Genomic DNA, 15,105 nt, shown 5'->3' on the forward strand with positions numbered 1-15,105 from the left:
GAAAAATCTACAGACGAGCCAAAGGAAAACATAAGCCACAGAAGAACAGAACAGAACACCCACAACCCTACCCTCCCTGAGACAACTACTGGTCACACCTTGCCATGGATCCCTGCAGAGATATAACTAATTTTTTTTTTTGAGAGAAAAATATCTGCTGTAGTAATTTATGTTAAAATTTAGAACATGTGATCATCAAAAGATCCATTCATAGAGAGAAAAAACAAGCCCCAGTTTGAAAGAAGCTACTTGCAACACAGATATCTGGTACATACAATACAACAGACTGGTATAAATAATATACAGGGCTTCCCTGGTGGCGCAGTGGTTGGGAGTCCACCTGCCGATGCAGGGGACGCGGGTTCGTGCCCCGGTCTGGGAGGATCCCACATGCCGCAGAGCAGCTGGGCCCGTGAGCCATGGCCGCTGAGCCTGCGCGTCTGGAGCCTGTGCTCTGCAACGGGAGAGGCCACAACAGTGAGAGGCCCGCGTACAGCAAAAAAAAAAAAAAAAAAAATTTCCATGCCAATTTATATCCCCACACTGTATCAGGCAAGGTTAGCAGCCATTGAAAATACCACCAGGACAGGGTTAGCTAGAGACACATTCAGCAGTGTAACTATACAGAAAAAGACACTGTATGGTTTTAAAACAAATCGTACACAGCCTTACATTTCAATTTTTTCTTAAAAAGTACACAGTACAGGGGGGTTAAATGCTTTATAGACAAGACAAGAAAAAAATAACTTAGATAGAACCAACTTATTCATGATCATCTTCTTCCTCTTTCTCCTCCTCCCCCTTTTCATCTTCCTCATCTTCCTTCTTTTTCTTGCTTTTTTCAGCCTTGATGACTCTCTTTTTTGCTACCTCAGCTTTCCTTTAGCTCAGTAGACAGCAATATCCTTTCTATATTTTCCCTTCAGCCTTCTTTTATAAGGCTGCTTGCTTGTCATCTGCTGCAGTGTTATTCCACATCTCTCCCAGGTTCTTTGCAACATCACCAATGGATAGACCCAGATGTTCTCCTTTGATTTTTTTTTTTTTTTTTTTTTTTTTTTTTTTTTGCTGTACGCGGGCCTCTCACTGTTGTGGCCTCTCCCGTTGCGGAGCACAGGCTCCGGACGCGCAGGCTCAGCGGCCATGGCTCACGGGCCCAGCTGCTCTGCGGCATGTGGGATCTTCCCGGACCGGGGCACAAACCCGTGTCCCCTGCATCGGCAGGCGGACTCTCAACCACTGCGCCACCAGGGAAGCCCTCTCCTTTGAATTTTTGAGTGAAACTCAGAACAAAATAAGAAAAAGGCCAAAGGAAGCCTCTTGGGTACATTGGGATCCTTGAACTTCTTTTTTGTTTCCCCTTTATAAGAGATACAGGTTTTCACATCTCTTTTACAATGGGCCTTGTCCGCCTTTGCCATGTCTTCAGACTTTTCTTTGTCCTTATACGCATGGTCTATAGAAAACTCCAAGAAGCTGACTGAAGCATTTGGGTGCTTCTTCTTGTGCTCCTCCCAGCAAGTTTGCACAAAGGGTGCATATGACGACAATTTGCCTCTCAGTTTCTTAGGCTCTCCTTGCCCACGTTTAATTGTTTTTCCTCAGCGAGGCTCAGAGTTACCTAGTACCTGTCTGGCTCTCACTTGCCCTGGTGCTGTCTCTGAGGAGCTCAGTGTCCTGCAATGGCTGTCTAGAGAAAGTTATTCACAGGGTTTACAGGACCCTTTCCAAACTTTACCTTTCTACAAAGCTTCATTTCCACCACTGCAGCCCCGCTGCTCCTCAAATATGCCCTTTGTGCCTTCGTACTTGTGCTTCCCTCTCCTGGGAGTCCCTTTTCACATCCTCTATCTCTCAGGATCCCATACATATTCATCTTTCAAAGATGGACTCAGACGTCATCTCCTCACGGAACCCTGTGGAACGAGGTAGGATGAATTGGTTATTCCCTCTTTTGTAGTCTCATCACACTCAATATGGAAATAGATTATAGCCCTGGGCCTGTTTTACTACTGCATTTGTTTACAAGGCTGTCTCTCCCACAAGACTGGGAGGTTAAGTCACACACCTAGAACAAGTAACCAGCCTGATGGAAATGAATTTGGAGGGAGATGTGATAAATCAGATTGTGTTTTTCATAGTCTAGGCAGTGGCTAAAGACTGCCCACCCACCCCAAAGGCAGGTAACCACCTGCTTATTCCCTTTGCTCTTTGGGAAAACAGGGCTTGGAGAGATTTAAGTTATAGAAGAGGAAGGTCTTCTTGTTCCTGGGTTCTTGTAGACAAAAAAGTGAGGTGACTCAGAATGCATGGATTTGGCCTTTGGAGGCTTTTAAAAACAAGAGAGACTTTATCAGGAGCAAGCTGGAAGTCCTGTTAGAAGTGGACAAATGCCTGAGCAGACACCTGAAGAGGCTGCCTCTTGAGGAGGCCTACAAGGAGCAAAGGAACCAGCCAGAAGTCTCCAGTGTCTCCAACCAGGCACCCATGGAGCTCAAGGATGTCTGGGGGAGGGGAGACAGGTGAGGGAGCCCTCGCTAATTAAGCCTCTACCCTCCAGCGAATGTGAGGCTAATAAGGCGGCCCCATTCCAGGGCACCTCCACACCAAGCCAGCCGGTCTGCCTGTTTATTGCCCGTATGGAGATCATTAATACCTCCTGACACTGGGGTCACTCCTGGGGTCAATCCCTGAGCCCGTTCTGCAAAACAAGGGGAAATGAACTTCCCAGCACATGTGGCTCAGGCCTGGTGGGGAAGGGGACTCCCGTCACCCCACTCAGCTCTGGGAGGGACAGCACCCCAGGCTGTTGGACCCCCCAACACAATCCCTTCTGCCCAAGCTGGACTCTTGAGAGAGTGGTCCTGGGGAGTGGCGAAGGGGAGGCCCTGGTCTGGGACAACCCCCACCGAGGCTGTCCCAAACGACAGACGGACACTAATCTCCTGGTGACGGGCAGGGGTGGTGCCTGGGAGCTGCAGCTGCAGCTCGACAGGGGCCAGACTCGGGCCGCAAGTGGCGAGAAGGCGCAAGCCCGCGGCCACTTGGGTGCGAGCTGCAGATTCGGCCCCACCCTCTCCGCTTCCCCTGCAGTGATTGGGCCCTCCAGAATCCAAGATGGCGGACAGAGGCGGGGTTCCTGGCCAAGCGAAACTGCGATTGGTGAAGCGCAGGTCTTTTGAGCTGAAAGACGGCCTCAGTAGCCAGTCAGGGACCTCCTTGTGGTGTAGGCGAGCGCTCAGCTGCCTTACCTCACGCTTAAGCAACCAAGGCTTCATCAATCTTGTCTCTCGCAGGCTCAAAGGGCCAAGGTAGGAACAAGGAACCCCCAGATGGTCCTCCAGGCAGGCCCTTACCCGTCTGGGGCCTCTTTCTTGGTAATGACCGGAACTGGGAATCAGCCCCAGCTGGCCCGAGGAGAAGTCGAGAAGGCCCCCAACTAGCTTGGAGGAAATCAATAGGATTATGAGGTTAGTGCCAGGGCAGGCTGAGTGACAGTTACCAAATAAATGATATGGCTGAGGTTAAATGAGTCCCAATAAATAAAGGAACGTGTTCAAAGGAGAAACTTCAGAAAATGCAGGGACGTGGGGGTCGGGCCTCTGGACTTCTTCCAGCCTTCCCCTTCTAGGTCTTGTTGAATTCTAGAAGAGCCGCGGTTTGGGGCACTACCTCCCAGGAACGCACAGGCTGGGGTCTGTGCCCTGTTCAGTGCCAGTGTTGGCATGGCCCCTGAGCACAGGGCTCCTTGGGCAGCTCCATCCGCCCAGCTTTGGGTGAGGGAATGGAAACTGTTAGGATGGAGGTCTGACCAGTTAACAGCGGCGGCATGCCTCTGATTGCTTAGAAGCAGAAAATGGACCAACTGCAGCAAGAGGGGTGGAAGCCAGGAAGCACTTGTATCTATGTGATATCACTTCATGCTTTCTTCTACCCTGTAAGGTGGCTGTTATTATTAAATTCGTTTTACAGGTGAGGAAACAGGCTTAAAGCAGATTTTGCTCTAGGTCCCTCTATAAACAGCCTGTTGAGGACCAGAATTCACGTTTTTAAACTTCAAATTCCAAGGGCTTTCTAATAGCCCACATATTTTCATTCTTGAATTCTAAGTTGTTTCAGCCCCTGGTTCAGAGAAATCCTTGAGGGCCCAAATTAAAAACCAGTTTTGGATAATCTATGCTTAGGAAGAATGGAAGGGAGAAAGAGGAGGAAATAAGGGGCAGGGGGAATTGAAACATTAAATAATTTCTCTGACTTAGGATTTTGGTTTTTTGCTTTGTTTTGTTTTTTTTTTTTTAAGAAGATGTTGGGGGTAGGAGTTTATTAATTTATTTATTTTTGCTGTGTTGGGTCTTTGTTTCTGTGCGAGGGCTTTCTCTAGTTGTGGCAAGCAGGGGCCACTCTTCATCGCTGTGCGCGGGCCTCTCACTATCGCGGCCTCTCTTGTTGCGGAGCACAGGCGCCAGACGTGCAGGCTCAGTAGTTGTGGCTCACGGGTCTAGTTGCTCCGCGGCATGTGGGATCCTCCCAGACCAGGGCTCGAACCCGTGTTCCCTGCATTAGCAGGCAGATTCTCAACCACTGCGCCACCAGGGAAACCCAGGATTTTGTTTTTAACCTAACACAACCCTAGCGGATATACCTTCCTCAGACAGATTGTAAAATAAATGTGTATTTCAGAGAAGTCTTACTGGAGGAAATGGAAGGAAGTGGCAATTCAGGAGCATATAGTGTAATGGGGAAGAAAGTGTGATCGTCTACAGTGAATCCACCTACTGATAAGGACTCTGGAACAGAAGGTCTATATTGCTACCTGTGACTGTGCAAAACCCAGATGTGATTATTCATTCCTTATCTCTGTAGTTCCTCAAGTGAGAGTTATAGTAGGGATCCACCTGTGTTATTGGTGAATCACTGCCCCTGTCCTCAGTCCTGAGGCGGGGCTCAGACCAGCTTACCTCACCCAGGTCCAGGATCAGGCCAGCCCAGTCCTCAGTTCCTTCTAACTGGAAGTTTCCTAATTCTCTTTGTGGGAGAAGGCCTGGGAGGCCAGGGTGAGAGGTCAGGTGTGCAGAGCCGCACCTGTGGTAAGAGGGGACGCACCTGCAGCAGGTAGCCGCCACCCACTACCCATTCTCCTTATTCAACCCTCCAATTTCCAGGGTGAGCTCAAGCTCCTGCCCCAACTCCAGCTGTCCTGAGTTTGATAATCTCAATGGGATGTGGGCTGGGGAATCTGGAACCAAGATTGGGGGTTACTGGGTAACAATGAAGCCACAGGGGACAGGTGAATTCCCTGCTGCCTCCCCCGTCTTTCCTCTTAGGGGGACTTGGCCTTAGATTACAGCACACATAGAATAACAGGGCTGGGAAGGGAGTGTGGAGTGATTTTGTTCCCTGGATTGGAATGAGAAGGTATGTATGTGCACGTGCATAAGAGCACATATGGACACGAAGATATGTATCTTTCATTATGAAATGCCCAAGGACTCACTCAGCACTGAGCTGGGACCTTTGCATATGCCTCAGGAGTGAGACTGTAAGTAACAGAGACTCAAACTAACAATGATGTAAAGAAATAGGGTTTATTTTTTCTCACATTACAAGAGCAGGTTTACCTGCTCAGTGATGCCATCAGGAACCCAGACTCTTTCTTTTTGCTCTGATATCCTTAGCATATTGGCCTTCATCTTTCTTTCTTTTTTTTTTAAGAAGATGTTGGGGGTACGAGTTTATTAATTTATTTTTCCTGCGTTGGGTCTTCGTTTCTGTGCGAGGGCTTTCTCTAGTTGTGGCAAGCGGGGGCCACTCTTCATCGCGGTGCGCGGGCCTCTCACTATCGCGGCCTCTCTTGTTGCGGAGCACAGGCTCCAGACGCGCAGGCTCAGTAGTTGTGGCTCACGGACCCAGTTGCTCCGCGGCATGTGGGATCTTCCCAGACCAGGGCTCGAACCCGTGTCCCCTGCATTAGCAGGCAGATTCTCAACCACTGCACCACCAGGGAAGCCCCTGGCCTTCATCTTTCTTGCCTCAAGGTCTCTAGAGAGTGAGAACTCGAAGGATCTCATCCACAGGGGAAAAGGAGACTTATGTCTTCCCCTTTTTCAAGAGAGCAAAAAATTCTCCACATCCTTTCTCCTCTCCAGTCTTTTGCTTAGGCCTCATTGGCCAACATTGGGTCACATGACCACTCCTAGCTACAAGGAAGGGAGTCTATGAGAGCATGGAACAGGATTTCCATGATTGGCACAGAACAGTGGTTCTCAACCTCGGCTCTGTTCTCAGAGATTCTGACTCTGTTGGTCAGGGCTGGGGCTTGACATTGGTATTTATTAAATTCTCCAAAAACCTAGGATTTAAAAAAAAATTGTAATTGCTTTTCACTACAGTATGGCGCCAACTGAAGTAATTATCTTCAACCAAACCCACCCTAGGCTCTGGACAAGCCACCCTATTGTACTGACTGGGATTCTCTAGCTTATCCTGTAGCCCCTGTTCCCTTTGGAACTGATTATATAGGTGATTAATTAGTACATTTGTAGGTCATTTGTTAGTGAATTTGCAGTTAGTAACTGGTTAGCTAATCAGCTGGCTAACTAATAGAATGGTTAGCTAACTAATAGAATGGTTCCTCTTGTTTATGTGTCTGGCACATAGTAAGTACTTGATACATATTTCTTTGGGTGAATGAATCCATAAAACGGAGTTAATACTGCATCAAATGAGATAGTAGCTATGAACTTTGTAAATGATAAAACACTGTAAAGATATAAGAATAAACATTTACATGAGAAGCTACTTTAAAATTTAGGGCCAGAGTAAAGTTTTTTCCCCCATCCTTCACCAAGGAAATAGTGTTTCCACATTTCTGAAATGGAGAACTACCATTTTGCCCTGTTGCTAGTAAGTCAGATTTCTCTCTCAATTATAGCAACTTTGTCAACACTTAGCGATAGCATATATTCTTTCTCCTTTTTCCTTGACCCTACTTTGTCTTTCTACTTGTATTTTTATTAGCTTATTTTGGTTATAAACCACCTCAAGCCTTTTTGGGAAAGAGGTGGGGTAAAATTAATTTTTAAAATACTTGGGGGCTTCCCTGGTGGCGCAGTGGTTGAGAGTCCGTCTGCTGATGCAGGGAACACGGGTCCGTGCCCCGGTCCGGGAAGATCCCATATGCCGCGGAGCGGCTGGGCCCGTGAGCCATGGCCGCTGGGCCTGTGCGTCCGGAGCCTGTGCTCCGCAACGGGAGAGGCCACGGCAGTGAGAGGCCCGCGTACCGCAAAAATAAATAAATAAATAAATACTTGGGAACTAACCTTTATTATCTACCTACCACATGCCAGGCATTTACATGTATTGACTTAGCCAAATCTCACAAATAGCTAGTAGGTTCGTGCGATTATCCCCATTTTATGTAGGTGTGAAGGGACTTGCTCAAGGTCATACAGCTGCTAAGATTTCAGAACCAGATTTCAAAACCAAGGCCAGTCTTGACACCAAATCTGAGACCTTTCCCCTAAGCAACCCAAGTTGGTGTGATAGATGCTTGGTTATGGTCAACTATTTACTTAGCTACTTGAGGAGAGTTTTTGTACTTTGAACTCCTCACATAAGTCTTGGGGGAAAAATTGGTCTTTTTCCTTTCGCCACAGGCCATTTATCAGCAAATACTACACTTCACCAATTGTAAGCTATTCTATTATTTTATGTACCACTAAGAAAAAAAACCCTGCTACTTAAACTATGACACACCATTGATGTTAAGATGCATCCTAACTTCCGAGATGTCAAAATGTGAAAAATGTGTGTCTTAGAATCAACAAAATAATGTATTCCATTCTACTAATGGAGAATTTGTGTACATAACCTCCCCTCTTTTCTCGCTCAATTGCTAGCTGGATTGCCCCTTCCTTTTCTTATTTATTTATTAATTTTATTTACTTATTTTTGGCTGTGTTGGGTCTTCGTTGCTGCGCGCGGGCTTTCTCTAGTTGCAGTGAGCAGGGGCTACTCTCTGCTGCAGTGCGCGGGCTTCTCATCGCGGTGACTTCTCTCGTTGTGGAGCGCAGCCTTTAGCTGCGCGGGCTTCAGTAGTTGCGGCATGCAGGCTCAGTAGTTGTGGCTCACGGGCTCTAGAGCACAGGCTCAGTAGTTGTGGCACATGGGCTTAGTTGCTTTGCGGCATGGGGGATCTTCCTGGACCAGGGATCGAACCTGTGTCCCCTGCACTGGCAGGCGGATTCTCAACCACTGCGCCACCAGGGAAGCCCCCCAACCCCTTCCTTTTCATCACCCAAACCTTGCCTGTCTCTTCAATATCGTATTTCTCCACATCATCATGAACTGTCAGTTTTGATTTGGATTATCTCGCATGAGTCTCCAGAAAGCCTTGCACTCATAGGAGGTTTCCACTCTAGTTTTTTTAAAGAGCTACCTTAGATGGTCTTATTATGAACTTCCTCCAATGGCTGTCATCAAACTCTTTCCAGAGCCTGGCCTAACTCTAGTTTTCCCATGGTAACTGGTAATTCACTGCCCTCCCTGTTCACCATTCCACACAGTAGTTGGTTGGTCTGTACACTATTTACTTGCAAGGGATTTCCCTCCAGGCTGTTGGAGAGGGCATGGGAGGGGGCTTGGGTGCAGAAGTGGGCATGTCATCCAGTTCTCCCTAACACAGGAAACATGACTCCCCAGGTGTCTCCTGAAACACCAGGAGGAGGCAGGACTGGGGGAGGATTCAGCTTCTCCACCCCTCTTAGACCGTACTCCCCCTTCCTGGTTTGGGACTCCATGAGACAAGTCATGAAGGGAAGATGAGGCCGTGGGATCTGGTACTGCTGGGGGAGATGAAGATTCTTGAGCAGTGGGCCCTTGTGGAGCTGGGTTACAGGCTCCTGACAGCAGCAGCTGGCTTTTCAGAGGTGGTGTTGTGCTTCCCCCCTTGTGTGCAGGGTTCTGGGGAAAGCGCTGATTCTGGCTTTCCATTTCCTAGCATTATAAACGGGACAGAGCCTTCCAGGATTTTCCCTGTCCTGTTCCCGTCAATCTGATTTTGAGGTCAGAATCTGGAAAGGAACAGAGGCTGATCGGAGAGGTTGGGACACCATGGAGGGAGGGATGCAGCCCATGCTGAGAAGTGAGGGGCTAATCTGGGAATCCTATTGACAGAGGACTCTGGGGCCTCTGCAGATGGGTGGGCAGGCAGACCTATCCTGGCCCCAGTGTTCTGGGCATGTTACAGGCTCTGAGGCTTGGGCATGGGCTGAGGTCCACATGGGTCTGTGTGCCTGTGCAGCTGCAGGAGCCTTTGGGGAGGTACAGTCAGACACAGAGAAATAGAGATAAGTGAGACAGAGGGAATCAGAGGCCGGACCGGGAGGTCTAGGTGTGTGAGGGGCACTCACTTTCTGAGGCACCTTGGCTGGCTGGCTCAGTGCGAAGCCGCCTGGGCTTCCTAGACTGGAGCAGGCACTGGGCTTCCTCTTCAGCCCTCCGGGATCTCGGGGAGCTGCTGGCAGAGTCCTGGCCCTGGTCCGCAGTTTCCCCAAGAGGCTCTGCCAAGCCTTGGCACCTCGGAGCCTGGGCCTGGGCTCGGATTCAGGCCGGCGCCGCACCTCCCCGCTGCCGCCGCTGCTGCTGCCGCCGCCGCCGCCGCCGCCGCCGCCGCCGCTCCAGGCCGGACCGCCGGCCTCCTCCCCGCCCTAGCGCACGCAGGGCCTGCCCTCATCCGTGACCCCCGCGGCCGACTCCAGCGCCCGCTGGGCCCGGACGAGCGCGGGCCGGTGAGCAGCGGGGTCGGTCCCAGACGAGGCCCGGCCCGGCTGTCGCGACAGGGCCCGGAACCCGACAGCAGGAGCGAGCGCGGGCCGGCGCGCGGAGGTGTGAGAATGTGAGGCGGGCAAGGTCGGGAGCCGCCGTGCGGGGCGGTGGGGCGCGTGTGCGCTGTGGCCGCCGAGCGGGCTCACGAATAAAGCGGGCACGGCCGGGAGCGGGCTCGGACCGCGGTGCGTGCGGGCAGGCGGTCCCCGCGGCCTGCGGCTCGGCGGAGGGCGGCCGTCTGGAAGTGGGCCCCGGCCCCGCCGGCCCGGCGTGCGGCGCCCCAGGGTGCGGGCCGCGCCGCCGCCCCTGGCCGGCCGTTCCGGTTGTCGAGCCTCGGGTGGGAGCCGCGCGGCGCCGCCAGGCCGCTCGCCCTCTCTTCCCCACCCTCTAATCTAAACCATGCGGGCTCCCACCCCGGGCCGGCCGGCGGGGCCCGAGGGCCGCGGAGAGGGCACCGGGCCGCGCGCTGGTGGAGCGGGCAGCCCACTCCGAGCTCGGGGTCCCTGGACCGTGGAGCCAGGGGACCCTCGATCCCCCTCCCCGGGGGGCGGCGGGCACGGACTGATTGACAGCAGCGACGTCAGCGCGGGGAGGGGGGTGCGGCCACGGAGGGAGGGAGGGAGGAGGAGGGAGCTGAGGCCCCAAAGTGCAGCCTCGGAGATCAAGGGCCCGCTCCAGAACCGGGATGTGTCCGGCCACGAGGGCGCGGCGGGCAGCGGGACCCTGACCCAGCTGCCCCGAGTCGGAGTCCCGGCTGACCCGGGCTCCTCGGACCCGATCCTGCAGCGGACCTCGGGCCGCAGGCGCCAACGCATGCGGCAGCGCAGTTAGGGTGAGTGAGGGTCCCGGCGTGGGTGGGGGTGAGTCGGGAGTGCGGGAGAGGGGCCACCCCGAAACCAGGGAGGATGAGCCGGAAAGGGGGAGAGTAACAGGACCTGGGTAAGAACCTCGGGGACAGTCAAGGCGGCAAGAGGGCGGCGAGAAGAGTTTCTAATCCGGCTGCCGCCTCGGCCCCACTCCCAGCGGTCGGAGCTCGAGCCCTTCTCTCCTCCTAGTAACCGGACGAATTGGGTATAAGGGCCCAAGAGCATAGAAACGACAGCGCCAGCGCCAAAGGAACAAGGTTAGGACGAGACAAGTGGAGCGGTGGCCTTGAAATTGGTGTCTGAAGAATAAGAAAGGCCAAGGAGGAGGGCCCAGGTACTTGGCGAATATCGATGTGGAAATGTTCGTGATCAGAACACTGGACTTCAGTGCCTTTGATGCAACAGGGTCGTCAAAATTGAAGCAAGGAGCATACATACTATATAAATAATGATCCATGATCAAGAATTATCAAAATATGAGCAATTACCCAAAAAGCAAGGCTAAGCGGCATAACTAATACAGTACTCAGACTTTAAAACAACAATAAAATAGTAGTCACTCTCAAAACCAAGTGAAAATTGTAATCACACATTTGAGAGAATCATAGACAAAGTGATGGAACAATGTGATAAGAACTATTGTATTAAAATCAATAGAATAAGAAATAGTAATAGCGTAAAAATGATAAAACTGTAGGAAAAAGGTGAACAATGAAAATACTAATAAGGGAAATACTAATAGTAGTATTGACAGAATACTATCATATAATTTATTATTGATACTATAGTGAATTATTAAAATAAATGTTAAGCAAAATCTTAAGAGCAATAGTAATATAAATAAAGGCAGCAACAAGAATTACTGGAGTCATATGACAATTTATGACCAAGGTTTTAATAGTCCCAACAACATTATAAATAATGGTAGAGTAATAAGTAGTGTACCAATGTGATGAAAAAACGGAGTATTAAGAGCTACAACAATATTACAAATTATGACAAAGTAACAAGAAGTAATGATGCATTGAAAAATAGCGAATTAAGATCCATAACATTACAAATAATGGCAGAGTAACAAGAAATTGTAACGATGTGATGAAGAATACCTGGAGTATTATGAACAATCCTAACAAAACAAATAATGGTAAAATAACGAGAAGTATTATAAGGATGTGAAGGAAATGAATGTGAATATTGAGAACAATAATACTACAAGTTATGGTAAATAAATTATTGAAACTGTGACAAAGTACAAACAGAGACTGAGGAGGCAGCACAGAAACATTTCAGGGATACAGAGTAAAAATAAAAATAATGAGAGATTGACATGACCTATTGGAAGACTATATTTAATAATTGCCTAGGTATTAGTAATAGTATTACTCATGTGCCAGGAGGCCCTAGAATGATGGCGCAGTGACAGGAAAGCAATAACAACGTATTTGATAATGATGAATTAACAAATCAAACCAGTACTTTAACCACACAGTATTAAAAATAACATGTACTAATAGCTTGTGTGATAGGATAGTCTTAATGTTATTGAATTGACCAGAATACTACTCTGATAATAGAGATAATTAAAATAGTATAAAAAACTAACAGTTCCCCCAGTGCGAGAAAAGTATCACCAGTAATCTAGAAATGAAAAGAAAAATGCTGTTCTTCTTAAAAAAAAAAACGAGGCAACTGAAAGTGACGGACCCGAGCGCACAGGGCGCGGAGCCGGCCGGCCGCGTCCGCCGAGGGCTCCGGGAGAAGGGCGAGCGCGGGCCGCGCACCCCGGCTGGTGCGGGACCCACTCTACTGGCGTCCCAGCGCGCCGGGGCTCGGGGTCCAAGGGGACCGGACCGCGGGGATGGCCGTGCCGGGCAGGAAGAAAAAGAAACGAGCGGGGAGCTCCAGCGAAGGCGAATCTTCGCGATGTCGGGATGTGGCTGCGTGGCGGAGAGAAAAGGAAGAGGCGAACCTCGAGTTGGGAAATGAAAGCCCAACGCAGCCCTTGTCCCGCGTGGGAGCGGCGGGACTGGCGTCAGTGGACGCTGGCCGCGGATGTGCTCGGCACCGGGCAGAACGGAGAGCGCGCGGCGCAAGTCGCGGGGAGCCGCTGCACAACTCCGGGTGTGACAAGTGCCCGCAGAGGACCTAGTGGCCAAGACAGCATCGGGCCAGGCGGCCCCTCCTGGTCCCGCGGGCCGCAGCATCTGGACCAGCGGATCGCGGGTGCCCATCCCGGTTGACCCCAGATATAGTCGGAACCAGCGCGTTGGGCCAGAACGCGCAACTACCCCCGTTGCGCAGTGTCCCCTTGCCTGGGGTCTCCTGGGTTTCCAGGCTCGGCCCGGAACCCGCATGTGGCCCAAGGCCGGTGCTGGCGTTGGCCGTGCCCGGCGGGTCTTCCTCCTCAGTGCCTGTGGCTGGGGGACCGACCCGGCTGTCAGCCTTATCTTTATGGGCTTTTCCCAGCCCCAACTGGCCCCGGCCCCTTTTTATCTCCTCGGTTGCACTTGGCTTGTTTATTTTGTGAGGCCCTGGGAGCCCATGTCTAGGCCTGGGATGGGAGGCCAGTGGATGGGGGGCCTGGGCCTTGGAATGCCCAGGGAGAGCCAGGAGAGGAGAGAAAGAAGGTAGGGGGAGAAAGAGGGAACATTCAGCTGCGAGAAAGGCAGCCAGACATTTAGAAAAAGCCTCCCCAGAACTTGCCCAGATCCAAATGGAGGGAGGAGAGCTAGGAGGTGGAAAGGAGAAGCAGGGATAATGCAGGGTTGCACCCACGATGAGGCCGGACAGGCAGGTCCTTGCAGGCTGGACTCTCATCCTGATATCCCAGGACCAGCTTCCAGAAGGAAGCAGGCACATGAGCAGGCGGGTGAATAGTCCTAGTCGCTTGGGGAAGGGTAGCTGTGCCCTGGGGCAGGACTAGGCTGTGCCTGTGAACTGGACTCAACTGGCCTGGTCCTTAGCTGGGAAGGGTCTGAGTCCTTTGCCTCAAAGCAGAGCCCTTTGGAGCTAAAATCTAAAATGTGAGTGAGTGAGCCAGCCAGTGTGCATGTGAGGGCAAGGCTGGGGTGGCCCCTGGCTGAGTTCGGGGCCTGAATCGGAGTGGCCCTAGGAAAATGTGGCTACTTGGGTGACTTGTAGGCTATGAGAGGGTGCTGTGTCTGGGTGTGAGGACATGGGTGCCTGCGTGGGTGCCACACAGGTATCTGAGGGAGTGGGAGCGTGCAGGAAGGAAAACCTTTGGTTCAGGAAGCCTCTACCTGACTGCTGTCTGAGGGAGTGGGTTTGGGCAGATGAGTGAGCAGGGGCCTGAGAGGCCGCTCAGCCGAAGGCCCTCTCTGCCACTGTGGAGCCCCGGGAGCCCAGGCCCTGCCCTCCTGGGCTGACTCTTGTCTCCTCCCTACCCAGAAGGTGTCCTGGGCCAAGAGTGAGCCTGGACCCCAGTTATTAGGAACAGACGAAGACGACCCAGGCTTCAGGCTCCAGGGTCCAGTGGAGCCCAGCAGGAGGAGGCACTGGGGGTGCAGCTGGGGCAGTGCCGAGAGGGCGGTCCTTCCCCCAGACCTGCTCCTCACACAGCCCCACACCCAGGGCAGGCGGACCTGGAACCGCACACAAACCCTCCCAGGTCCAGACCCGGAGGGAGGAGGCGAGGGTCCTGCCCGCGCTCTTCTCCCTCCTCCGGCTCAGGAGGGGGCGGGGTCCACGTGCGCCAGGGCGGCCTCCCAGCAGTGCCCGAAGCACCCCCCACCGCCACCCGCGGCCCGGCTCCAGGGCTGCCGGGTCTCAGGCGCGTGTGAACATGGGCATGTGACTCGCGTGTGCTGTGCCCACAGGAGATGCTGCAGGATAAGGGCCTGTCGGAGAGCGAGGAGGCCTTCCGGGCCCCGGGCTCGGTGCTCGGCGAGGCCAGCGCCGCCAACACCGCCAACGCCCCCGAGCCCGCGCTGGCCGCGCCGGGCCTCAGCGGAGCCGCGCTCGGCAGCCCCCCGGGCCCCGGCGCCGACGTCGCCACCGCTGCCGCCGCCGAGCAGGTAGGGCCGGGCCGGGCAGGCCGTCGGGTGGAGGTCGGGCGTCGGTTTGTCTGCAGGGCCGCCTGTGTCTGTCAACCGCCCCACTGCGGGCAGGACTGTCCGCCCGTTCGCGCTCCCCTGGGCAGGGCTCGCCTTCTGCCCCTCGTCCGTCCTCCACCTCGAGCCCTTGAGGCTGCTCTGGGACAGGCCGGGGAGGGGAGTCCGCGGCGGAGCGAACCCAGGAAAACAGTCCAGCTCCGACGACCCTGAGAGGGCGGAGACAAAAGCCTGGGACCAGGCGGGGTGAGTAGCCCCTGGCCGGGTGCTTGCGGGAGCCGCCGCCGAGCTCCGAGGCCGAGGGGACACCACCGTGACCATGTGCACGCCCTCTGCCTGTGCGG

At 52.8% G+C, this 15,105-nt stretch overlaps 1 protein-coding gene and 1 pseudogene across 4 annotated transcripts in view; one reads left to right on the plus strand and one right to left on the minus strand.

Annotated features, from left to right (window-relative positions):
- Positions 1-295: 295 nt before the first annotated feature.
- On the minus strand, positions 296-2,489 carry LOC309793453 (high mobility group protein B1-like; annotated as a pseudogene). The gene is made up of 3 exons: positions 2,486-2,489; positions 1,249-1,576; positions 296-1,021 (listed from the first exon to the last, which is right to left on the minus strand). The product of its transcript is annotated as a high mobility group protein B1-like (transcript).
- A 7,265-nt stretch (positions 2,490-9,754) lies between these two features.
- Positions 9,755-15,105, plus strand: part of TBX4 (T-box transcription factor 4) — a 31,116-nt gene continuing 25,765 nt past the window's right edge. The window contains exons 1-2 of one of the 3 annotated variants that reach the window (XM_082604648.1): positions 9,755-9,887; positions 14,528-14,725. In XM_082604648.1, the coding sequence (XP_082460774.1) occupies positions 14,531-14,725 (195 nt within the window). In that variant the 5' untranslated portion in view covers positions 9,755-9,887; positions 14,528-14,530. Of the gene's footprint in view, positions 9,888-10,520; positions 10,658-14,222; positions 14,320-14,527; positions 14,726-15,105 lie in introns of those variants that run through there. The other 2 variants (XM_082604647.1, XM_082604649.1) reach the window with 2 other exon arrangements.

This window comes from Mesoplodon mirus, assembly GCF_964341445.2.
Source record: "Mesoplodon mirus genome assembly, chromosome: 18".
NCBI classification, from domain to species: domain Eukaryota; kingdom Metazoa; phylum Chordata; class Mammalia; order Artiodactyla; family Ziphiidae; genus Mesoplodon; species Mesoplodon mirus.